We start from the raw sequence: 24,520 nt of genomic DNA, 5'->3' as shown, positions 1-24,520 counted from the left end.
GACTCTCCTATGCCACTGAAATTTACCTTAAATTTCTTTTGTAATTTTAAGTTAACTATATTGTGAATTTTTGCTTTTCCACTTTTCCTAAGACTTCTTAGATACTATACAGTTGACATGGTATATATTGGGCAAAACTATAAATAAAAATTAAATCCTGTCCTTATAACAGCACACGCTGACATATGTATTTTGTTTTTAATATTTCGCTTGAATCTGATGCATAACAACAAATAGCCCTTTGGTTTTAAAATTTTTTTAATTTTCTTATTTTCTTTAAAGATGAGTATTTGCCGTGTTGTCCAGGCTGGTCTCAAACTCCTGGACTCAAGTAATCCACCTGCCTTGGCATCCCAAAGTGCTGGAATTACAGGTGTGAGCCACCATGCCTGGCCCGTCTTTTGGTGTTTTTAATTTTTTTTTTTTTTTCTTTTTTGAGACGGAGTCTCACTGTGTTGCCCAGGCTGGAGTGCAGTGGCACAATCTCGGCTCACTGAAACCTCCGCTTCCCAGGTTCAAGCAGTCCTCCTGCCTCAGCCCCCCAGTAGCTGGGATTACAGGCACACGCCACCATGCTCAGCTAATTTTTGTGTTTTAGTAGAGACGGGGTTTCGCCATATTGGCCAGGCTGGTCTTGAACTCCTGACCTCTGGTGATCCATCCGCCTTGGCCTCCCAAAGTGCTGGGATTACAGGCGTGAGCCACCGCACCCAGCCTTAAATTTTCTTTTTACACCTAGTGGAATGGGAAACAAATCGTTTTGTTGTTGTTGATGATGGTTTATTTTGAGGGAGGGTCTCACTCTGTCACCCAGACTGCAATACGGTGGCACAATCATGGCTCACTGCAGCTTTGACCTCCCAGGCTCAAGCAATCTTCCTGCCTCAGCCTACCAGGCAGCTGGGGCTACAGGCATACACCACCACACCTAGCTATTTTTTAATATTTTTTGTAGAGACAGGGTATCACTATATTACCCAGGCTGGTCTCGAACTTCTGGGCTCAAGCAACCCTCCTGCCTCAGCCTCCCAACGTGTTGAGATTATAAGTATGAGCCACTGTACTTGGTGGAAAAAAATAGTTTTATAACAAGTACCTACATGTTATACAAAGAACTTTGACATGTGTCCATGTGATCTCTCTATATATATGTATTTTAATTTTTTTGTAGAGACAGGGTCTCGCTGTGTTGCTCAGGCTGGTCTCAAACTCCTGGCCTCAAGCACTCCTCTCCCCTCGGCCTCCCAAAGTGCTGGCATTACAGGCATAAGCCACCTTGCCTAGCTTGATTGTCACAAAATAATTTATCTTGCTAGAACTCTACATAGATTCAAGTTATTTCTAAAAAGTTGTCTTAGCACGTTAAGCATATTTCTTACATTTTTTTTATGTAGCAAACCTTCATATGTATTAAATTTTTGTTCTTAAAGTTACAATTTATTTCTCAAATGTACATCTCTGTGTACAAAGTAAAAAATTTTAATTCTAATCAATATGAAATCCAGATAGTGAAACTCACATACTTCCTCATAATTTTATGCTAGTTGCATAAGTTATTAAATGTTAATATTTGAAAATTCTGTGTGAATAGAATGATCAACATAATACTTTTATTTCTTCTTCCTTTCTCAACAAAAACTTATGTCTATGAGACTTTTCATAATGCCTAATTAGACTTCAGGCACCTGATGTTGAAAGTTGTGCCTGTCTATATGTTGCTATAACTTCCTAAAGGTTAGAAGATGTAATAGCCTAGGGCTTTTTTCTATTAATTTTATAGAGTAATTGTCCTAACTCTTTAATCATGCAAAGTAATGGGAGGCAATAATAAATAAAATTTGAGGGTAATTCAGAGTGGTTTATCTAACAGTTTCCATCCCCATATTCCCTACTCCTCTGTATGCCCCTGATTGACAGGGAATTACCGTTATTCCTCTTCTCAGTTCTCCACTGGCCCTTCAAAACCTAGGCAAAAAGAGGATGAGAAACACCCATCAAGTAGGGGATCGACCTCTTAAAATTGAGATTGAGTTATAAATGCAAATGGATGAAAATATTTGCAAAGTAGCCTCACATGCCTTTGAAAAACTATTTGAACTCTTTTTGTTCCAGGTAAATGAGCCATCATTGTCATCAAAAAGGAAAATGGTAAGAATAAAGTTTACTGCACATTATACTTTAGATTTATTAATACTTTTCTCTTAGGTCTATTTATCTACATAGTAGTGTCATACATCTGTGAAATGTAGCTATTGGCCAGCCGTGGTGGCTCCCACCTGTAATCCCAGCACTTTGGGCGGCTGAGGAGGGCGGAGCACTTGAGACCAGGATTTCAAGACCAGCCTGGCCAAAATGGTGAAACCGTGTCTCCACCAAAAATACAAAAATTACCCGGGCATGGTGGCACGTGCCTGTAACCCCAGCTACTCGGGAGGCTGAGGCATGAGAACCACTTGAATCTGGGAAGTGAAGGTTTCAGTAAGCCGAGATCACATCCTGTTACTCCAGCCTGGGTGACAGAGTGAGACTTTAAAAAAAAAGAAAAGGAAGTGTAGCAATTACATCGAGTTCATATTAGGACTTTGAGCTTTTTTCCAGATACTAAAAAGACCAGATTAAACAATCATTATCTATAGCTTCCTTTAATTTTGTTAGATGAAAATTCATGCAAGTTAACAAAGTTGATTCAGGAGAACCAACATAAACCAACATATGTTTGAAATTTAATTTTTTTTTTTTTTGAGATGGAGTCTCGCTCTGTCGCCCAGGCTGGAGTGCAGTGGCACGATCTCGGCTCACTGCAAGCTCCGCTTCCCAGGTTCACACCATTCTCCTGCCTCAGCCTCCAGAGTAGCTGGGACTACAGGTGCCCGCCACCACGCCTGGCTAATTTTTTCTATTTTTAGTAGAGACGGGGTTTCACCATGTTAGCCAGGATGGTCTTGATCTCCTGACCTCGTGATCCGCCCACTTCAGCCTCTCAAAGTGCTGGGATTACAGGCGTGAACCACTGTGCCCGGCCGAAATTTAATTGTTTTTTAAAATGAAAGTGATTCTCCCAAACTTTCTTCACTTGTGTTTAAAGTTCTGTGCTGTTCTTTATATCCTACTCCCCTTGCTTTCAGATGCCAATTTTTTTTACTATAGTCACAGGGCAGTTACAAAATAAATTAATATAGTAATAGTTACTATTGGCATCAACCAACCATACCTGGCATTCCTACACATCTGCAATACTAATAATAATATATATATATATATATATATATATTTTTTTTTTTTTTTTTGAGACGGAGTCTCTCTCTGTCATCCAGGCTGGAGTGCAGTGGCGTGATCTCAGCTAACTGCAAGCTCCGCCTCCTGGATTCACACCATTCTCCTGCCTCAGCCTCTGGAGTAGCTGGGACTACAGGAGCCCACCACCACGCCCGGCTAATTTTCTGTGGTTTTAGTAGAGACGAGGTTTCACCATGTTAGCACCATGTTAGCCAGGATAGTCTCGATCTCCTGACCTCATGATCTGCCTGCCTTGGCCTCCCAAAGTGCTGGGATTACAGGCGTGAGCCACCGTACCCGGCCAATAATACTTTTTTTTAGAGATGCCAAATTTTGTAGTGTCGGGGAATTTCTATTCTACAGTTTACCAACTGTGTGGCAGTAGACAAATTATTTAACCTTTCTATGCCTTCATTTCTTCATCTGTGAGATTGCAATAGTAATAATTCCTACCTCGTAAGTTTGCTGAGAGGACTCAGTGAGATGCTGTTATCATTATTTACATATATGTAATTATTTTAATAATCATAATTTTACCGTCATTGAAAATTTTACCCTCATTTTTTGAGATACTAGACATTATTTATTAGCAAGGAGTTGAGAATTCAATCTTTGGATTTGTTTCTCTGAAAAGAGAGCATATTTACTTGGTTGAAAATTCAAAAGGGTCAATAATACAAAATCATCTCATTTCTATACCCCAGCTTCCCTGTTCCCCTGCCTGTGTTACTTGCTCTCCCTTCCCTTTTACACAAATGGTAGCATGCTACACACATTCTAGCCCTTGTTTGTTTCACTTAACAGTACATTTCTAAGATGTTTCCTTAATAATATGTAAAGAGTTTCTGTATTTTTTTTGTAACTGTATAGTATTGCATTATGTGGATGTATCATAACTTACTTAACCATGATAAGCATTTAGGTTGTTTCCAGTCTTTCACTTTTTTTTTTTTTTTTTTTTTTTTTGAGACGGAGTCTCGCTCTATCGCCCAGGCTGGAGTACAGTGGGTCAATCTCGGCTCTCTGCAATCTACCTCCCAGGTTCAAGCAATTCTCCTGCCTCAGCCTCCCAAGTAGTTGGGACTATAGACACCCGCCACCACACCCAGCTAATTTTTGTATTTTTAATAAAGATGAGGTTTCACCGTATTGGCCAGGTTGGTCTTCGAACTCCTAATCTCAGGTGATCCACCTACCTTGGCCTCCCAAAGTGCTGAGATTACAGGCATGAGCCACCACACCTGGCCCAGTCTTTCACTATTAAAAACAACACTACAGTGAATAACCTTATACATGCAAATACATACTGGTACGTACTTCATTCCATGTATGTACAAGTACACTTGACAGATAAATCCTGAGAAGTGAATTCCTGCATCAAAAGGATGTATCTTTATTTTGGTTACCAAATGATCCAATAGAGGTTTTACCAATTGCCACTTCCAGCAGTGCTACAGGTTTCTTCACACCCTGACTAATACAGTTTGTTAGAAAATGTGTTGACAAGTAGCTGGGACTACAGGCATGCACCACCATGCCTGGCTAATTTTGTATTTTCAGTAGAGATGGGGTTCCACCATGTTGGCCAGTCTGATCTCAAACTCCTGATCTCAAGTGATCTGCCTGTCTTGGCCTCCCAAAGTGCTGGGATTATAGGCATGAGCTACCATGCCCAGCCCAGAGTACTAACATTAAAAAGTGTGTTTCAAACATCCTTGGGTTGGAAGAGAAGAATCTGTTTGCTTTAGGACGTTAAAAGTCTACACTTTGTAGATGTTGACTGCTCAGCACTAGGCTGGACAGGGCTGCATTGTGGCAATGATGTGGAAATGGAGGTCATTTTTGGCCAGGGTAGAATTTATGGTCTACCTGGGCATTCCCTCTAGGTAGGATTAGTACATAGTCAACCTGAATGGCCTGGATCAGTTGGAGGAAGTTGCCCCAAATGATAGGGTGGTCAGGGTCATTGTTTGGTAAGCGTGTACCTGATGCAGGCTCCATAGGTGGGGCAGGATTTGGAACATCTGCCAGACAGTTCTAGGGTACCTCTTTCCGGGTACCTCTTCCAGCTGCCCTGGAAGGTTGGTGCTCAGAATGTCCAGGGTGTATTTTAGGCTCCCAGACACTGAGAGGTCCCAGAATAATCGGGAATAACCTTAGCAGATATGAGCACTCCCATTCCTAGGACTCCACTGGATATCATATCAATCCAGTTAACTTCTAGTCTTTCAAGATATGGGAGCTGAAGCCAAAGAGCATCCTTTTAGAGGCGTCTTTTCCCGGAGATGGATCACTGTGGATACTCTAAAATAAGACCTCTATAAGAGGGAACTTCATGACTTAATCAACAAATTTCTATTGGACTTACCAATGAGAAACTTTGTCAAAAATATCAGGACCAGGTGTGGTGGCGCGCACCTGTAGTCCCACTTACTCAGGAGGCTCGGGTGGGAGAATGGCTTGAGCCTGGCCGGCAGAGGTTGCAGTGAGCTGATATCACGCCAACGCACCCCAGCCTGGGTGACAGAGAGAGACCCTGACTCAGAAAAAAAGAAAGAAAGAAAGAAAGAAAATATCAGGGCCTCCAGCTTCTCACTGGGTGTAATTCTCACCTGCGTCCTTCCTAGTTCATAGCAGGAAAGAATTGGCAGACTAGCATGAAAAAGAGGAAATGAGCTTTATTTTATTTATATAATTTTTTTGGAGGGGGAGACAGGTTCTTCCTTGTCACCCAGGCTGAGGGCAGCCTCAAACTCCTGGGCTCAAACAATCCTCCCACCGTAACCTCCCAAGTAGCTGGGACTACAGGCATGCACCACCATGCCAGTTAATTTCTAAATAATTTTTAGTAAAGAAGAAGTCTCACTATGTTGCCTGGGCTGGTCTTAAGTGATCCTCCTGCCTCGGCCTCCCAAAGCACTGTGATTACAGGTGTGCAGCCAGCAAGTGAACTTTAGAATCAGACAATCTAAATTTGAGTACTAGGTCAGCTACAGCTACTTACTAGCTCTGTGATCCTGGGGAAATTGCTTGCTTTCTCTGAACTTCAGTTTCCTGTCTGTTGTTTGGTCTAATACTAGGGGGTGCCTTCTTTTTTTGTTTTAATTAATGTAATTTTTTAAAAGCAAGTAAGATCACTTTTAAAAGAAATGATAGAAAGAAGATAAGATCACATAGAGACAGCAACAAATTCTGAAAGCTGTGCTTTAAGTGCTGTGCAGGTTTATATTATAAGCTAGAAAAGCCAGAATCTAATGTGGGCATGGAACGTGATGGTATGGGTTTGAGGTCAGGGGCCTGTGCATTATTGTATTACACACTCAAAGGGAGAGAGAATCAAGAATTGGAGAAATAAATGCATACTGAAACACATAGCTAGTTCTCCCTATTTCTTTTCCCTTTTTTGTTTGTTTGTTTGTTTGTTTGAGATGGAGTCTCGCTGTCACCAGGCTGGAGTGCTGTGGCGTGATCTCAGCTCACTGCAACCTCCAACTCCCTGGTTCAAGCGATTGTCCTGCCTCAGCCTCCCTTCATTCTCTCTATTTCTAACCTGACAGATATTCATTCAGCCCATTTTTAAGTTGAAAAGTTAATAATTATATTCATAACATTACTTAGACTAGTTTTTGCTAGAAGCAAAGAATGGTCGTGTTACTCTGGGGCACTGGGCTGGGCCATTTTCCCCTTTCCTTTGACATGTCTGTCATCAAGAGTACTATCTAAGAGTGGCCTTTCCCATTCTGGAGCCTAATGCAGCCTTCCCATAAAAGCCTAATGAGGGTTTAATTCTTTATCTCATATGTGGTTTTAGATTTCTTCCCAATAGAGAACAGGTGCTGTGGCTCACGCCTATAATCCCAGCACTTTGGGAAGCCAAAGGAGGTGGATCTCTTGAGGCCAGGAGTTTGGGACCAGCCTGGCCAACATGGTGAAACCCCATCTCTACTAAAAATACAAAAATTAGCCAGGCATGGTGGTGCATACCTGTAATCCCAGCTACTCAGGAGGCTGAGGCAGGAGAATGGCTTGAACCTGGGAGGCAGAGGTGGCAGTGAGCTGAGATCGTGCCACTGTACTTCAGCCTGGGCAACAGAGCGAGGCTCTGTCTCAAAAAAAAAAGTTTTTTCCCAATAAGAGTTTTCCAAACTGATGATCAGGAAGGTTCATCCAAAAAGAGCAGAAGAAAAAGTTAAGACCATAAAAATAAAAAAAATTTAGGCCAGCCATGGTGGCTCACGCCTGTAATCCCAGCATTTTTGGAGACCAAGGTGGGTAGATCACCAGGGGTCAGGAGTTTGAGACCAGCCTGGGCAACATGGCGAAATCCCATATCTACTAAAAATGCAAAAAAATAGCCGGGTATGGTCGCGCAAGCCTGTAATCCCAGCTATTTGGGAGACTGAGGCAGGAGAATGACTTGAACCCAGGAGGCAGAGGTTGTAGTGAGCCGAGGTCGAGATCGTTACCACTGCACTCCAGCCTGGGCAGTAGCACGAGACTCTGTCTCAAAAATTAATTAATTAATTAAAATAAATTTAAAGCAGATGAAATGTCTATATGGAAATATTCTGATTTCTTCAGGGTCTCTTTCTATATTAAAAGGTAAGTCTTAGAATGAGGGATGGGCAAGTAAGAAAAATGATTAGTTCTTCCTTGAAAAAATGTTACGTAGAAAACAAATTAATAAAGGATCCTCTGCCCAAAGCAACTTTGACCGGGAGATCTGAGATTGATGCTGGGGCTGCTGCTGAGATCCAGAGGATCAACAAGCTCATAGCAGCTTCCTCAGTGCCATGAGATCTGGATTGTTAAACATTTAGGAGTTAAACCATGTGTCTATATGGGGGTCAAAAAAAAGAAAACAGAAGTTAAAGAGAACTAGAAATTCATTTATTTAAGCCAAAAAAGCTCCCCCTAATGTTTAATACCATTATTCATTTTTAAGACTAAATATATAGGAATTCATTAGGATGAAGAAATGGCATCCTAATCAGCAAGAAATACAGCAGAATAAATACTAACTTCAAAATGTGTTCCCTAAAAATATCCTGGCTTAATTTCATTTCCTCAGGGTACTCTGCTTGCCACTCATGTTTTTGCAGATTTGGGGACCGAGTGGTGAGGCACGCTTTCTGCGTCTAGGTGATCTGGCTTCTGTCCCACCTAGAGCCATGGTTGGACAGCTTTTCCTTTTTATAACCTTCCCCTAGGGCTGGTTAGCAGCCTCCACACCTAATCCAATCTAAAGGGTGTGCTATTTAAATAGTGAGTTAAGTGCTAGTGGTTTTTAGAATGAGCTAATATTAAACCAAAGCCAGTTTCAGGGTAAGGAAATCAGGAAACAAAGGATTTTTAAAGCTTCCTGGCAAGATGAAGATTAAGGTTTTAAAATCCTGTTTTGTTTTTTATTTGCAGTGAAGTAGGGGCCCTCCCAAGCCTCTCTCAGTTTAGTTCAGCAAGCATTTCTCGAAGGCTTAAGGGGTCAGTAGAGGGGAGGGAGGTTACTGCTCCAAAGTGGAATCGTGTTCCCAAGCACGATCTTACTTTCCAGTAGCAGTATGGCATTGCTTGCCCTGTCCATCACAAGCTTGTTTCTAGTGTGCTACTAGAACTTCAGGCAACTTTAGGGTATGAACGATATACATTTAAGTAAACAGGTTTCTTTATGTTATTCATTTGAAGTGTCAATGAACCAGGCCAGGCACCATGGCTCACACCTGTAACCTTAGCACTTTGGGAGGCCAAGGAGGGAGGATAGGTTGAGCCCAGGAGTTCGAGGCTGCAGTGAGCTATGATCTGACCACTGCACTCCAGCCTGGGTGGCAGAGCAAGACGGTCTCAAAAAAAAAAAAAAAAAAAAGTATCAATGAACTAAATAGTTCTGGATTTTTTGTTTTTCGTATGTTTGTTTTTTTGAGACAGGGTCTCACTCTGTCACCCAGGCTGAGTGGAGTGGCATGATCACAATTCACTGCAGCCTTGACCTCCTGGGTTTAAGTGATCCTCCCACCTCAGACTCCCAGGTAGCCTGCACCACAGGTGCATACCACCACGCCCAGTTAATTTTTTATTTTTTGGCCAGGCATGATGGCTCATGCCTGTAATCCCATACTTTGGGAGGCTGAGGTGGGTGGATTACCTGAGCTCAGAAGTTCGAGACCAGACTGGGAAACATGGTGAAACCCCATCTCTACTAAAATACAAAAAAACTAGCCAGGCATGGTGGTGTACACCTGTAGTCCCAGTTATTTGGGAGGCTGAGGCAGGAGAATTGCTTAAACCCGGAGGCGGAGGTTGCAGTGAGCCGAGATCGTACCACTGCACTCCAACCTGTGCAACAGAACGAGACTCTGTCTCAAGAAAAAATTATATATATATATATATATTTTTTTTTTTTTTTTGTAGAGACAGGATCTCCCTATGTTGCCCAGGCTGGTCTCAAACATCTGGGTTCAAGCAATCCTCCTGCCTTGGCCTCCCAAAGTGCTAGGATTACAGGAATGAGTCACTGCACCTGGCCTAGTTCTGGGTTTTATTTATTTATTTATTTATTTATTTATTTATTTATTTATTTATTTTTGAGATGGAGTCTCGCTCTGTCACCCAGGCTGGGGTACAGTGGTGCGATCTCAGCTCCTTGCCACCTCTGCCTCCCAGGTTCAAGCGATTCTCCTGCCTCAGCCTCCTGAGTAGCTGGGATTACAGGCGCCCACCACCACGCCTGGCTAATTTTTGTATTTTTAGTACAAACAGAGTTTCACCATGTTGGCCAGGCAGATCTTGAATGCCTGACATTAAATGATCCACCCCCCTCGGCCTCCCAAACTGCTGGGATTACAGGCATGAGCCACCTCACCCAGCCCAGTTCTGAGTTTTAATTGTGGCTTTTCTACTTAATAGTTACGTGACCTTGGAGAATTGACTTGACCTCTCTGAACCTCACTTCTGTTTTTGATTTTTTTTTAAGAGACAGGGTCTTGCTCTGATGCCCAGGCTGGAGTGCAGTGGACCATTCACAGCGTCCTGCAGCCTCGAACTCCTGACCTCAAGTGATCCTCCCACCTCAGCCTCCCAAAACATTAGGCTTACACGTGTAAGCCACTGCACCTGGCCTCAACCTCACTTATTTTCTTTCCTTCTTTTTTTTCTTTTTAAGACAGAGTCTTGCTTTGTTGCCCAGGCTGGAGTGCAATGGCGCTATCTCGGCTCACTGCAAGCTCCGCCTACCGGGTTCACGCCGTTGTCCTGCCTCAGCCTCTCGAATAGCTGGGACTACAGGCGCTCACCACCACACCTGGCTAATTTTTTCTATTTTTAGTAGAGACAGGGTTTCACTGTGTTAGCCAGGATGGTCTCGATCTCCTGACCTTGTGATCCCCCCGCCTCGGCCTCCCAAAGTGCTGGGATTACAGGTGTGAGCCACTGGGCCCGGCACTTCTTTATGTATAAAATGGAAACACCTCTTCTGGCATCCATCAATTTCATCAACTTTGTTGGTGTTCTAGGCACTGTCCAGTGGAGTCCCTGAAAGTTTTTTCTCAACCCCAAAGCTGAGCATCCATTTTTGCCCTTTCTAGGGTAGAATCCACTGGATCTTCCAATCCTATCTCCTTTCTGTCTGAGAATTCCTCTCTAGGCCATTTCACCTTGTATTCTCTTTCTCTCTTTTGAACACATAATTTTTACTAAAAGGGCCTCTAAGAGCTCTGCTGTTTAGAAACCAGCGTGACTTGGCGCAGTGGCTCACGCTTGTAATCCTGGCACTTTGGGTGGCCGAGGTGGGCGGATCGCCTGAGGTCAGGAGTTCGAGACCAGCCTGACCAATGTGGTAAAACCCCATCTCTACTAAAAATACAAAAAACTAGCCAGGTGTAGTGGCTTGCGCTTATAGTCCCAGAATTCCTTGGGAGGTGGAGGTTGCAGTGAGCCGAGATTGTGCCACTGCATTCCAACCTGGGCAACAGAGCGAAACTCTTATTTCAAAAAAAAAAAAAAAAAAAAGACCAGCCATGGTGGCTCATGCCTGTAATCCCAGCACTTTGGGAGGCCGAGGCGGGCGGATCATGAGGTCAGGAGTTCAAGACCAGCCTGGCCAATATGGTGAAACCCTGTCTCTACTAAAAATACAAAAATTAGATGGGCGTGGTGGCGTGCACCTGTACTCCCAGCTACTCAGGAGGCTGAGGCAGAAGAATTGCTTGAACCCAGGAGGCAGGGCTGCAGTGAGCCAAGATCGTGCCATTGCACTCCAGCCTGGGTGACAGAGTGAGACTCCGTCTCAGAAAAAAAAAGAAACCAGCATGGCGCAAACCACCATCTCTTGCATCTAGGATTCTTATAGCCCTTTTCAGGCAATCACAGGTTAGGACCACTTGGGCACACTGAAGACATCTTTTGCCTTTCCTCTGCGGTCCCAGCAACATCCTCCTTACATTTAAAAATCTAGCCTAGGCATGGTGGCTCATGCCTGTCATCCCAACACTTTGGGAGCCTGAGGCGGCAGAAGTTGAAGACCAGCCTTGGCAACATAGCAAGACCCCTGTCTCTTAAAAAAAAAAAAAAAAATTTAAACCTACTCACAGTGGCTCATACCTGTAATCCTAGCACTCTGGGAGGCCAAGGCAGGCAGATCATTTGAGCCCACGAGTTTGAGACCAGCCTGGGCAACATGGCAAGACCTAATCACTACAAAAAATTTAAAAAGTTAGCCAGATTATCCAGCATGGTGCTGCACGCCTGTGGTCCCAGCTACTTGGAAGGCTGAGGTGGGAGGATCGCTTGAGCCCAGGGGTTTGAGGCTGCAGTGAGTCATGATCAAGTCAGTGCACTGCAGCCTGGATGACAGAGCAAGACCTTGTCTCAAAAAAAAAAAATCTTTTTTTTTAAATAAAATAAAGATACTATCCTGGGTGTGGTGGCTCCACCTGTAATACCAGCACTTTGGGAGGCCAAGGTGGGCAGATCACCTGAGGCCAGGAGTTTGAGACCAGCCTGGCCAACATGACAAAACCCTGTTTCTACTAAAAGTACAAAAATTGCTGGGCATGGTGGCTCACACCTGTAATCCTAGCACTTTGGGAGGCTGAGACGGGCGGATCCCAAGGTCAGGAGATCGAGACCATCCTGGCTAACACGGTGATACCCCATCTCTACTAAAAATACAAAAAATTAGCCAGGCATCGTAGCGGGCGCCTGTAGTCCCAGCTACTCAGGAGGCTGAGGCAGGAGAATGGCGTGAACCCAGGAGGCGGAGCTTGCAGTGAGCCGAGATTGCACCACTGCACTCCAGTCTGGGCGACAGAGCGAGACTCCATCTCAAAGAAAAAACTATATATACAAAAATTAGCCGGGCGTGGTGGCACACACCTGTATGTAACCCCAGCTACTTGGGAGACTGAGGCACAAGAATTGCTTGAACCGGGAGGCGGTGGCTGCGGTGAGCTGAGATCATGCCACTGTACTCCAGCGTGAGCAACAGAGCGAGACTCCATCTCAAAAAAAAAAAAAAAAGAAAAGAAAAGAAAGATACTAAAAAATGAAAATACTATAAAAATACTGAAGATCAGGATGCATTTCTTTCTGATAGTGAATTTGTTTTCTTCCCTCTTCATGTAATGAAAACAGTGTAACTCATTTCCTTTTCTATTTTTTTGATTTTAGGTTTTTTTTTTTTTTTTTTTTGAGAGGGAGTCTCGCTCTGTCGCCCAGACTAGAGTGCAGTGGCACAATCTCGGCTTACTGCAACCTCCGCCTCCCAGATTCAGGCAATTCTCCTTCCTCAGCTTCCCGAGTAGCTGGGATTACAGGCAGCCACTACCACACCTGGCTAATTTTTGTATTTTTAGTAGAGACGGGATTTCACCACACTGGCCAGTCTGGTCTCGAACAACTGACCTCGTGATCTGCCGGCCTCAGCCTCCCAAAGTGCTGGCATTCCGGGCATGAGCCACCGCGCCCAGCCAACTCATTTCCTTTTCTAATCCACTCAGTGGTTACTTACAATTGAATCATCCCAAATTGCCAGTATCATTACTTTTTCTTTCTATTTAAGTAGCCTTGTTCCATTTTTATCCTTGAATTTTTTTGAATTACATTTTTTATTTTTTTATGGTTAGTTGGGGTGTAAATTCCAAATAGGTAAGTTCTTTCTTTCTTTTTTTTTTTTTTTGAGACGGAGTCGCGCTCTGTCGGCCAGGCTGGAGTGCAGTGGCCAGATCTCAGCTCACTGTAAGCTCCGCCTTCCGGGTTTACGCCATTCTCCTGCCTCAGGCTCCCAAGTAGCTGGGACTACAGGCGCCCGCCACCTTGCCTGGCTAGTTTTTTTTTGTATTTTTGTATTTTTTAGTAGAGACGGGGTTTCACTGTGTTAGCCAGGATGGTCTCGATCTCCTGACCTCGTGATCCGCCCGTCTCGGCCTCCCAAAATGCTGGGATTACAGGCTTGAGCCACCGTGCCTGGCCTAAATAGGTAAGTTCTTAAGACTGCGTGTCTGGCATTGCATCATCTACCTTTGACATGTACACGATTGGGGCTGGAGTGTGTTTTACCTACTGTGTATTACCATATCCTAAATGTGATTCCCTTAGCTATTATAGAAACGTTCAGAACAACTTTGTGACTTTAAAACATGTAATTGTGATGTGAAATGTTAACTCTTATTTCCACTTTTCTTCCTCCTGTCTTGCTTCCCATTTTCTTCTTCTTCTTTTTTTTTGAGCCAGTCTCACTCTATCGCCCAGGCTGGAGTGCAGTACTGCAATCACAGCTCACTGTAACCTCTACCTCCTGGACTCAAGCAATCCTCCCACCTCAGCCTCCAACCCTCCCAAATAGCTACTAGCGGACTACAGGCACACACCACTGCACCTGCCAGATTTTTTTTTTTTTTTTTGTGGACAGAGTCTCAGTCTGTTGCCCAAGCTAGAGTGCAGTGGTACAATCTTGGCTCACTGCAACCTCCGCCTCCTGGGCCCAAGCAATTCTCCTGCCTCAGCCTCCCGAGGAGCTGGGATTACAGGCACCCGCCACCACGCCCAGCTGATTTTTGTATTTTTAGTAGAGATAGGGTTTCACTGTGTTGGCCAGGCTGGTTTTGAACTCCAGACCTCAAGTGTTCCACGCACCTCGGTTTCCCAAAGTGCTGGGATTACAGGCATGAGCCACTGTGCCTGGCCTTAAACTTTTTATAGAGACAGGGTCTTGCCATGTTGGCCAGGCTGGTCTTGAACTCCTGACCTCATGTGATCCTCCCGCTTTGGCCTCCGGAAGTGCTGGGATTATAGGTTTGAGACACCCCACCTGATCTTCCTCCCCATTCAGAGGGTTTTTTTCTACCTATATTTATTAATAAATCCTCTTTTTCTCCCTAACTGCAGTGTGAAATGGCCACCAGTGGTGACAGACAAAGAGATTCAGAAGTTAATTTCAAGGAATTGAGAACAGCAAAAATGAAACCTGAACTACTAAGTGGACATATCCCCCCAGGCCACATTCCTAAACCTATCGTGATGCCCGACTATGTGGCGTGAGTATCAGTCTGAATTCTTCCTCAAGGTAGAAGTTGAGGGGCCCCATTTGGTCCTTTCATTTTCTAGTTTGTCTCCAAGTTAATACTCTGTGCTTGAAATCATGTATGTAAATAGTTGTTACCTGAGAGGTAATGTATTGAATTGAAGGTACGATATGATCACTAAGGAATAAGCTAAGCTGATTTCCCATTCAGCTTCTTTTAGTGAAACGATTATATCTTTGGTTTATGTTTTTCCCCCAGAAAATACCCTGTGATTCAGACAGATGATGAGCGAGAACGCTATAAAGCTGTGTTCCAAGACCAGTTTTCAGAGTACAAAGAACTGTCTACAGAAGTTCAGGCCGTCCTGAGGAAGTTCGATGAGCTGGATGCGGTGATGAGCAGATTGCCCCATCATTCAGAAAGCCGACAGGTTAGTGTGTACAGCTGCCTAGGAGGAGCACTGAAATCTAGAGGATGAATACAATCTGGCTTTTTTTTTTTTTTCTGTGAGACAGAGTATTGTTCTGTTGCCAGGCTGGAGTGCAGTGGCACAATCTTGGCTTGCTGCAACCTCCACCTCCCAGCTTCAAGTGATTCTCCTGCCTCAGCCTCCTGAGTAGTTGGGATTACAGGCATGTGCCACCACACCCAGCTAATTTTTTTGTATTTTTAGTGGAGATGTGGTTTCGCCATGTTGGCCAGGATGGTCTCAACTCCTGGCCTCAAATAATCCACCCACCTTGGCCTCCCAGAGTGCTGGGATTACAGGCATGAGCCACTGCATTCAGCATAAAATCTGGCTTTTTTTTTTTTTTTTTTGAGATGAGTCTTGCTCTGTCACCTAGACTGGAGCGCAGTGGCGTGATCTCAGCTCACTGCAAGCTCCACCTCCTGGGTTCATGCCATTCTCTTGCCTCAGCCTCCCGAGTAGCTGGGACTACAGGCCCCCGTCACCATACCCATTTTTTTTTGTATTTTTGGTAGAGACAGGGTTTCACCATGTTAGCTAGGATGGTCTCGATCTCCTGATCTTGGGATCCATCCGCCTCGGCCTCCCAAAGTGCTGGGATTATAGGCATGAGCCACCACACCCAAAATCTGGCTTTTTTAAAAATGCATAACCATTTACATCTGCTTTCTGTGTCTAGGAAAGCATTTGAGATCCTCAAGGTGTCTAGTGAAGATGACAATTCAAATTATGTAACTTAATATCTTTTGTCTTCAATTATTAAACAGTATTTTTTCTTTTTGTTTTTTCACTCTGTGCTTACCCGTATTTTATTTACTTTTTTTTTTTTTTTGAGACGGAGTCTCGCTCTGCCGCCCAAGCTGGAGTGCAGTGGCCAGATCTCAGCTCACTGCAAGCTCCACCTCCTGGGTTTACGCCATTCTCCTGCCTCAGCCTCCCGAGTAGCTGGGACTACAGGCGCCCGCCTCGTCGCCCGGCTAGTTTTTTGAATTTTTTAGTAGAGATGAGGTTTCACCGTGTTAGCCAGGATGGTCTCGATCTCCTGACCTCGTGATCCTCCCGTCTCGGCCTCCCAAAGTGCTGGGATTACAGGCTTGAGCCACCGCGCCCGGCCTTATTTTCTTAAGTAAAATAAAAATTTGCCTAAGATACATACCAAGTCAGGCAGGGTCCCAAAGGAGACAGATGGCACATTCAAACTAGGATAATTCACAAAGGTTTATTCAGAAAGTGAGTGTAGGGAAGCCACCAGGGGCACTGCATTCCCCTGCTAAGCCAGAGCCCAGCAGTTAGTACTCCAGGCGCAAAGGCAGAGCAGCCATTGAGTAAGAGTAGAGAGCAGAAATGGCCAGGCACAGTGGCTTACGCCTGTAATCCCAACACTTGAGAGGCCAAGGCGGGCAGATTGCTTGAACCCAGGCATGCAAGACCCTAGACAACATGGTGAAACCCCATCTCTACAAAAAATATAAAAATTAGCCAGGCGTGATGGCATGCACCTGTAGACCCAGCTACTCAGGAGGCTGAGGTGCAAGGATTGCCTGAACCCAGGAGGTCGAGATTGCAGTGAGCTGTGATTTTGCCACTACACTCCAGCCTGGGGGACAGAGTGAGACCATGTCTCAAAAACAAAAAACAAAACAAAACAAAAGAGCAGATATGAGATATGCTACAAATGTGAGCTGCTGGGCACACACATCAGACTGGTAGCTGTGATTATGACATAGAGGAAAACCAGGAGTAGAAATGGTGGTTACAGGGGACTTAAGCTTTTTTGTAGTGCTCTTCCTCACCCCTCACATTTTTCACATTTTGAAATAGGAGTATTGAAATAGGAATGCCTTATAATCTGTGCCATTTTTAAATTTTTATTTATTTATTTATTTATTTATTTATTTATTTTTGAGATGGAATTTTGCTCTTGTTGCCCAGGCTGGAATGCCATGGCATGATCTCAGTTCACTGCAACCTCCGCCTCCCAGGTTCAAGCTATTCTCCCACCTCAGCCTCCTAAGTAGCTGGGATTACAGGCATGTGCCACCATGCCCAGCTAATTTTGTATTTTTAGTAGAGATGAGGTTTCACCATGTTGGTCAGGCTGGTCTCGAACTCCTGACCTTATGATCTGCCCGCCTCAGCCTCCCAAAGTGCTGGGATTACAGGTGTGAGCCACCGCACCTGGCCACCTGTGCCATTTTTAAATCAGATGTACTTTTTTTTTTTTTTTTTTTTTTTTGAGACGGAGTCTTGCTCTGTTGCTCTGTCACCCAGACTGGAGTACAGTGGTGCAGTCTCAGCTCACTGTCACATTTCCCTCCCAGGTTACATGATTCTCCTACCTCAGCTTCCCAAGTAAATGGGACTATAGGTGCATGCCCAGCTAATGTTTGTATTTTTAGTAGAGGCAGGGTTTCCCCATTTTGGGCAGGCTGGTCTTGAACTCCTGACCTCAGGTGATCCGCCCACCTCAGCCTCCCAAAGTGTTGGTATTACAGGCGTGAGCCCCTGCATTTGGCCCAGATGTACTCTTTTTAATTGAGATTTCATTCACATATAATAAATCTACCCTTTTAAAGTGTACAATTCAGTGAATTTTAGTATAGTTACAGAGTTGTGCAATCAGCACCCCTCAAATTCCAGAACAGTTTAATCACCCCAAAAAGAAATCCTATATTGGCGGGGGGCAGTGGTTCATGCCTGTAATCCCAGCACTTTGGGATGCTGAGGCAGGCAGATCACTTGAGGTCAGGAATTTGAGACCAGCCTGGCCAACATGGTGAAACACTGTCTCTACTAAAAATACAGAAATTAGTTGGGCACATTGGCGGGCTGAGTAATCTCAGCTACTTGCAAGACTGAGGCAGGAGAATCACTTAAACCCAGGAGGTAGAGGTTGTCCAGCCAGGGCAACAGAGCGAGACCCTGTCTCAAGAAAAAAAAGAAACTGTTACCCATTAGCAGTTATTTCCCATTCTCAGCTCTGTCCAACCATTGACAACCACTAATCTACTTTCTGTCTGAATGGATTTGCCTAGTTTGAACATTTCATATAAATCCTTTGTGTCTGGCTTCTTCATTTTGCATAATGTTTTCAAGGTTCATCCATATTTTAGCATAAGTCAATACTTATTCCTTTTTGTGGTGGAATAATATTCTGCTATATGGATATACCACATTTTGTTTATCCATTTATCAAGAGATAGACATTTGGTCATTTCCAAATGTCTATATAGACATTTCCACTCATTGGCTGTTATGAATAATGCTGGTAGGAATATTTGTGTAATATTCTTTTTTTAAAAGAGGCTGTATTAATCTATTACATGTATAATTACATTTTAAAAACACAGCTTTATAAAAACTAAATGTTGGTCTGGCTGTGGTAGCACATGGCTGTAGTCCCAGCTACTCAGGAGGCTGAGGCAGAAGAGTCACGTGAACCCAGGAGGTGGAGGTTGCAATGAGCTGAGATCGTGCCACTGTACTCCAGCCTGGGCTACAGAACCAAAACAAAACCAAAAAACTAAATGTCAAATTTATGTATGGGAACACACACACACACACACCCACATATATATATAATTTTTTTTACCTGAGAAGTTGGGTATCTTTGCTTCGACCACAGACTCTGTTAAGTGTACATTTAAATCACTTATCATTATGAGTTAACTAAGCCAAATGTGTATTGCAGTGACATTTTCCTAACCCTGGAGCAATGGAATGGTGTTGGCTAAGAGACACCAGTACAGGAAGCAAGAGAAATTCAGCAAATATTGAGGTTGAATGTCAGTACCATTTGGAAAATAAGCAAGGCCCACGGGTCTAAGAAGGGTGACCTAGTTTAGAGGCCGTCAAAGGAGTGCAGGAAGGCATGAGGCCCCAGGAATCTGGATCAGCGCAGGTTGAGAGGAGCAGGCTTGTTTGGAGAAATAATGCAGAAAATCCTGACCTGCAAGTCCGGGCGTGATGGCTCACACCTGTAATCCTAGCACTTTGGGAGGCTGAGGCGGGCGGATCACCTGAGGTTGGGAGTTCGAGACCAGCCTGACCAACATCGTGAAACCCCGTCCCTACTAAAAATACAAAAATTAGCCAGGCATGGTGGCACATGCCTGTAATTCCAGCTACCGGGGAGGCAGAGACAAGAGAATTGCTTGAACCCGGGAGTCGTAGGTTGCAGTGATCCGAGATCACGCCACTGCACTCCAGCCTGGGCGACAGAGCAAGACTTCGTCTCAAAAAAAAAAAAAAGAAATCCTGTCTCAACTAAAAATACAAAACTAGCCAGGTGTGGTGGCACATTCCTGTAATCCCAGCTACTCAGGAGGCTGAGGCAGGAGAATCACTTGAACCTGGAGGCAGAGGTTGCAGTACGCCAAGATCGCACCATTGCACTCTAGCCTGGGCAATAAGAGCGAAACTCCGTCTCAAAAAAAAAAAAGTTGGGGTGCGGTGGCTCAGGCCTGTAATCCCAGCACTTTGGGAGGCCGATTCGGGTGGATCATTAGGTCAGGAGATCGAGACCAGCCTGGCCAACATAGTGAAACCCTGTCCCTACTAAAAGTACAAAAAATTAGCCAGGTGTGGTGGCGGGCACCTGTAATCCCAGCTACTCGGGAGGCTGAGGCAGGAGAATGGCTTGAACCTGGGAGGCAGAGGTTGCAGTGAGACGAGATTGTGCCATTGCACTCCAGCCTGGGTGACAGAGCGAGACTCCGTCTCACCAAAAAAAAAAAAATAAGAAAATCTTAACCTGTAATTTTTGAGCCAACACCCAGTGGTATCTGGTTTGTGTGCTTTAAAATGGACAAGGGCTGCAGCACGTGGTCTGCAGTTGGGAAATCAAGAGGGTCCTGATGACAGTACAGGCTAAGACCAAGTCTTCCCATGATGTTTCCACCCAGTATCACCAACAGCCATTACCTGTGATTTTTAACAAGACAGGGCTTGTAAGTAACCCAATGGCAGGCCCGCGGTTGTTATTATCAGTGTATCCTCCAGTCCTTATCTAAAGTAGAAATATTAACCGTATTACAAAAGTTAGCTTCTCCTTGGCCACAGGCTGAGCTTTGTCCTGGGCAGGAGTCCACAGGCTCATTCATTTTCCCACCATGTCCCCATGGAAGCATGTGAGGCATTTCAAAGTCCAGTGGGCCTGTTTGGAGGCAGGTTCTCTCACAGACATGGTTGTGCACCCCTGAAAAATAGTCACATGACTTTTCTGAGCCCATAAAATAGAAATATTGCCCCAAACAATCCCTCTGGTCCTTACCACTGATTTAAATTCAGTGACAGACTCTAGATGGATGTTATAGCTCATCTCTGCCTGCATCTCCAGCACAGCAGTGCTAACCCCAGCAGTAAGTTTATTCCTTGTCCAGGATCTGTTATTACAGATTGCAATTAAATCACCAGGTTTATCTTCACTGCTGGCAAGCATTCAAAACACAAACATACTCATGATCTCAGTCTGTAAAAGAGATTGAGGAATTAAAATTGTTCGGGCAAGGGGGCTCATGGCTGTAATGCCCACACTTTGGGAGTCAAGGCAGGATGATTGCTTGAAGCCAGGAGTTCAAGATGAGCTTGGGCAATATAGCAAGACCACATCTACTCATAAAAAAATAAAAATTAGCAGCCGGGCATGGTGGCTCACACCTGTAATCCCAGCACTTCAGGAGGCTGAGGTGGGTGAATCACAAGGTCAGGAGTTCAAGACGAGCCTGGCCAACATGGTGAAACTCCATCTCTACTAAAAATACGAAAAATTAGCTGGGCGTAGTGGTGGGCACCTGTAATCCCAGCTACTTGGGAGGCTGAGGCAGGAGAATCGCTTGAACCCAGGAGGGGAAGGTTGCAGTGAGCCAAGGTTGCACCACTATACTTCAGCCTGGGCAACAGAATGAGACTCCATCTCAAAAATAAATAAAAAATAAATAAATAAATAAATAAAAATAAAAATTAGCCAGGCCTGGTGATGTTCCGTATAATCCCAGCTACTTGGGAGGCTGAGACAGGAGGATCACTTGAAAAAGTTTTGGTTACAGTAAGCTATTGCACCACTGCACTCCAGCTTGGGCAACAGAGCAAGACCCTGTCTCAAAAAAAAAAAAAGAAAATATACTGGGAAAAGGATATGGATCAGTGATGGAAAAGGTTCTCAGGGCAAGCTTTTATTTTATTATTATTTTACTTATTTATTTATTTTTGAGACGGAGTCTCACTCTGTTGCCCAGGCTGGAGTGCAGTGGCGTGATCTTGGCTCACTGCAACCTCCGCCTCCTGGGTTCAAGTGATTCTACTGTCTTGGCCTCCTGAGTGGCTGAGATTACAGGTGTGAACCACCATGCCTGGCTAATTTTTGTATTTTTAGTAGAGAGGGGGTTTTGCCATGCTGGCCAGGCTGGTCTCGAACTCCTGATCTCAGGTGATCCACCCACCTCAGCCTCCCAAAGTGCTGGGATCACAGGTGTAGGACAAGCTTTTAGAACTATAAATTATTGGCTGGGCACAGTAGCTCACATCTGTAATCCCAGTACTTTGGGAGGCCAAAGTGGGCAGATCACTTGAGGCCAGGAGTTCGAGACCACCCTAGGAAACATGGCAAAACCCCATCTCTACTAAAAATACAAAAATTAGCTGGGCATGGTGATGCACACCTGTAGTTCCAGCTACTTGGGAGGCTGAGGCTCAATAATAGCTTGAGCCAGAGACGTGGGAGGTTGCAGTGAGCTGAGATCGTGCCACTGCACTCCAGCCTGGGTGACAGAGGAAGACTGTCTTGAAAAAAAAAAAAAAACTATAAATTATTATATTTATTTATTTATTAGGTTTGCTTTGTCGGACAATCTCTATGCATAGGTGTGCATGGATGAATGAGGGCATTGCTGTAGTAATCTGTTCCCTTTGGATAGACCGTTCAATTCCTTAACAAAGTTCATATTTATTATAAAACTTTAGAAAAAAGTTACAAGAAGCCTTATATTAGCTATTTTCAAAAGTTACATACTGTCAAACTGCTTAACCCCAACACCTAATAACTCGAAAAAGAACTTTCCAAAGGGGATGAACTTTCCAAAAAGGATGTACGTGACCATAACTAATGTGGTTATTATGTGGCAAGCACTTTGTAAGGATCATTTCAAATAAGTGAACCCTCTTACAACCCTTTGAGGTTATTATGGTTTTCTTTCCATTTTACCAATAAGGAAACGGAGCTTGCCAGCCGTGTGACCCTGGGCCAGCTGTGTATCCTCCCTAAGGGCCTGGGGCTTGGGACTGGTTGCATGTGGTCAGGGCCCTTTCTCTCTTTTATTGCCTGGGCCTAGCAGATAGTAAGCCCTCAAATATTTGCCTGTGAAATGAATTTTTTGTGTGTCACTGTTTTCATTATTTTCTTAGTTAAAATTGTTTTTTGTTCTAATTCTCAGTTAGAATGCTTTCTAACTGAGTGCTTTTCATATCTCAGTGCTTTCATATCTCAGTGCTTTGAGATATGATTTGAGTAAATGCAAATGTTTTAACTTAAGTATACAATATATTATTTTTAGGAACATGAGAGAATTTCAAGAATCCATGAAGAGTTTAAGAAAAAACAGAATGTGAGTAAAACAGTTTTCTTCTTCAAACTGTATTCTTATCCAGGTACATACGTGATAACTGACAGACTCTAGATTCTGTTAGCTAAAATAGTTCCTTTTTGTTATTTCGTGAGATGCTCCTTTTAAGGGAAAATGGCTGCTGGATGCCATTTCTTGTCATGTCTGTTCTGAATACATTTTGCTGTGTCCTGATTTAGCAACCTAGGGAAATGAGCATTGATCGGGAATTCTCCACCTGTTCCTTCAAAAAGATGAACTGATTTTACATCTTTCCAGCTCTAACTTAATCTCAAAATCAGTAGAGGTGGCTGGACACGGGCTCAGGACTGTAATCTCAACACTTTGGGAGGCCAAGGCGAGTGGAACGCCTGAGCCCAGGAGTTTGAGACCAGCCTGGGCAACACGGCGAAACCTTGTCTCTACAAAAAAATACAAACATTAGCCAGTAATGGTGACACATGCCTGTAGTCCCAGCTACTTGGGAGGCTGAAGTGGGAGGATCACTTGAGGCTGGGAGGCAGAGGTTGCACTGGGAGACAGAGTACGCCACTCCACTCTAGCCTGGGCAACAGAGTGAAACCCTGTCTCAAAAAGAAAAAAAAAATCAGTCAAGGCGGTAGAGACCATTTATTAATATTTTCTATACTTATTACTTTTTTTTAAAGAGATGGGGTCTTGGCATGTTGCCTAAGCTGGCCTCAGACACCTGGGCTCAAGCAATCCTTCTACCTCAGCCTCCTGAGTTGCTGGGGCTATAGGCACATGCCACTGTACTTGGCTTCATTTACTTTTTTATGTACATCAGATAGTAAAATGAAAGGTGCCTCAGCTCTTTGTACTTCTGCTTGATTTTGCTCTGAATCTAAAACTGCTCTAAAAAAAAAAGTACATTTAAAAAGTGTGTAAAGAGCTTAACTGTTACTCTGAGTTCAGAATCTGCTGTAGAGACTTTTGTTGTGTATGATCATTTCCTGGGTGACAATGTATGTTTCTGTGTTTTTCACTGAGGAAGCCAAGAGCCAGAGTAATACTTATATTTCTTTTACAGGATCCTACATTTCTGGAAAAAAAAGAACGCTGTGATTACCTAAAGAATAAACTTTCTCACATAAAGCAAAGAATTCAAGAATATGATAAAGTAATGAATTGGGATGTACAAGGTTATTCTTAACCCTTATTTGAAACCACTTTTTATTTTATTTTATTTTATTTTATTTTATTTTAGTTTATTTTAGTTTAGTTTAGTTTGAGATGAACTCTCGCTCTGTCACCCAGGCTGGAGAGCAGTGGCATGATCTCAGCTCACTGCAACCTCCACCTACGGGGTTCAGGCAATTCTCCTGCCTTAGCTGCCTCCCCAGTAGCTGGGATTACAGGCATGCGCCACCACGCCCAGCTAATTTTTGTATTTTTAGTAGAGACGGGATTTCACCATGTTGGTCAGGCTGGGGAACTACTTTTTTTTTTTTTTAATAGCAAGTTTACTATTTATTTACTGCCTTTTTGATGCTAGCCTCTGTGGTAGATAAGCAAGCGCTTCCCGAATCAGCTTCCAGTTGGTTTAACCAGTATGCAACATTAACGATTTTACTCAAACATTTTTTTGTTTTTTTGTTTTTTTTTTGAGACGGAGTCTCGCTCTGTCGCCCAGGCTGGAGTGC

At 43.8% G+C, this 24,520-nt stretch overlaps 1 protein-coding gene across 1 annotated transcript in view; it reads left to right on the top strand.

The window, feature by feature from the left end:
- The window catches only part of MARVELD2 (MARVEL domain containing 2), a 30,713-nt gene extending 6,683 nt beyond the window's left edge, over positions 1-24,030 (top strand). The window contains exons 3-7 of the mRNA XM_023207882.1: positions 2,113-2,148; positions 14,653-14,801; positions 15,048-15,219; positions 22,809-22,859; positions 23,908-24,030. Of these exons, the coding sequence (XP_023063650.1) occupies positions 2,113-2,148; positions 14,653-14,801; positions 15,048-15,219; positions 22,809-22,859; positions 23,908-24,030 (531 nt within the window). The remainder of the gene's footprint in view (positions 1-2,112; positions 2,149-14,652; positions 14,802-15,047; positions 15,220-22,808; positions 22,860-23,907) is intronic.
- The last annotated feature ends 490 nt before the right edge of the window (positions 24,031-24,520 follow it).

This window comes from Piliocolobus tephrosceles, chromosome 4 (assembly GCF_002776525.5).
Source record: "Piliocolobus tephrosceles isolate RC106 chromosome 4, ASM277652v3, whole genome shotgun sequence".
In the NCBI taxonomy this organism is placed as follows: Eukaryota; Metazoa; Chordata; class Mammalia; order Primates; family Cercopithecidae; genus Piliocolobus; species Piliocolobus tephrosceles.
This window is presented reverse-complemented; position numbering and strand designations above follow the sequence as displayed.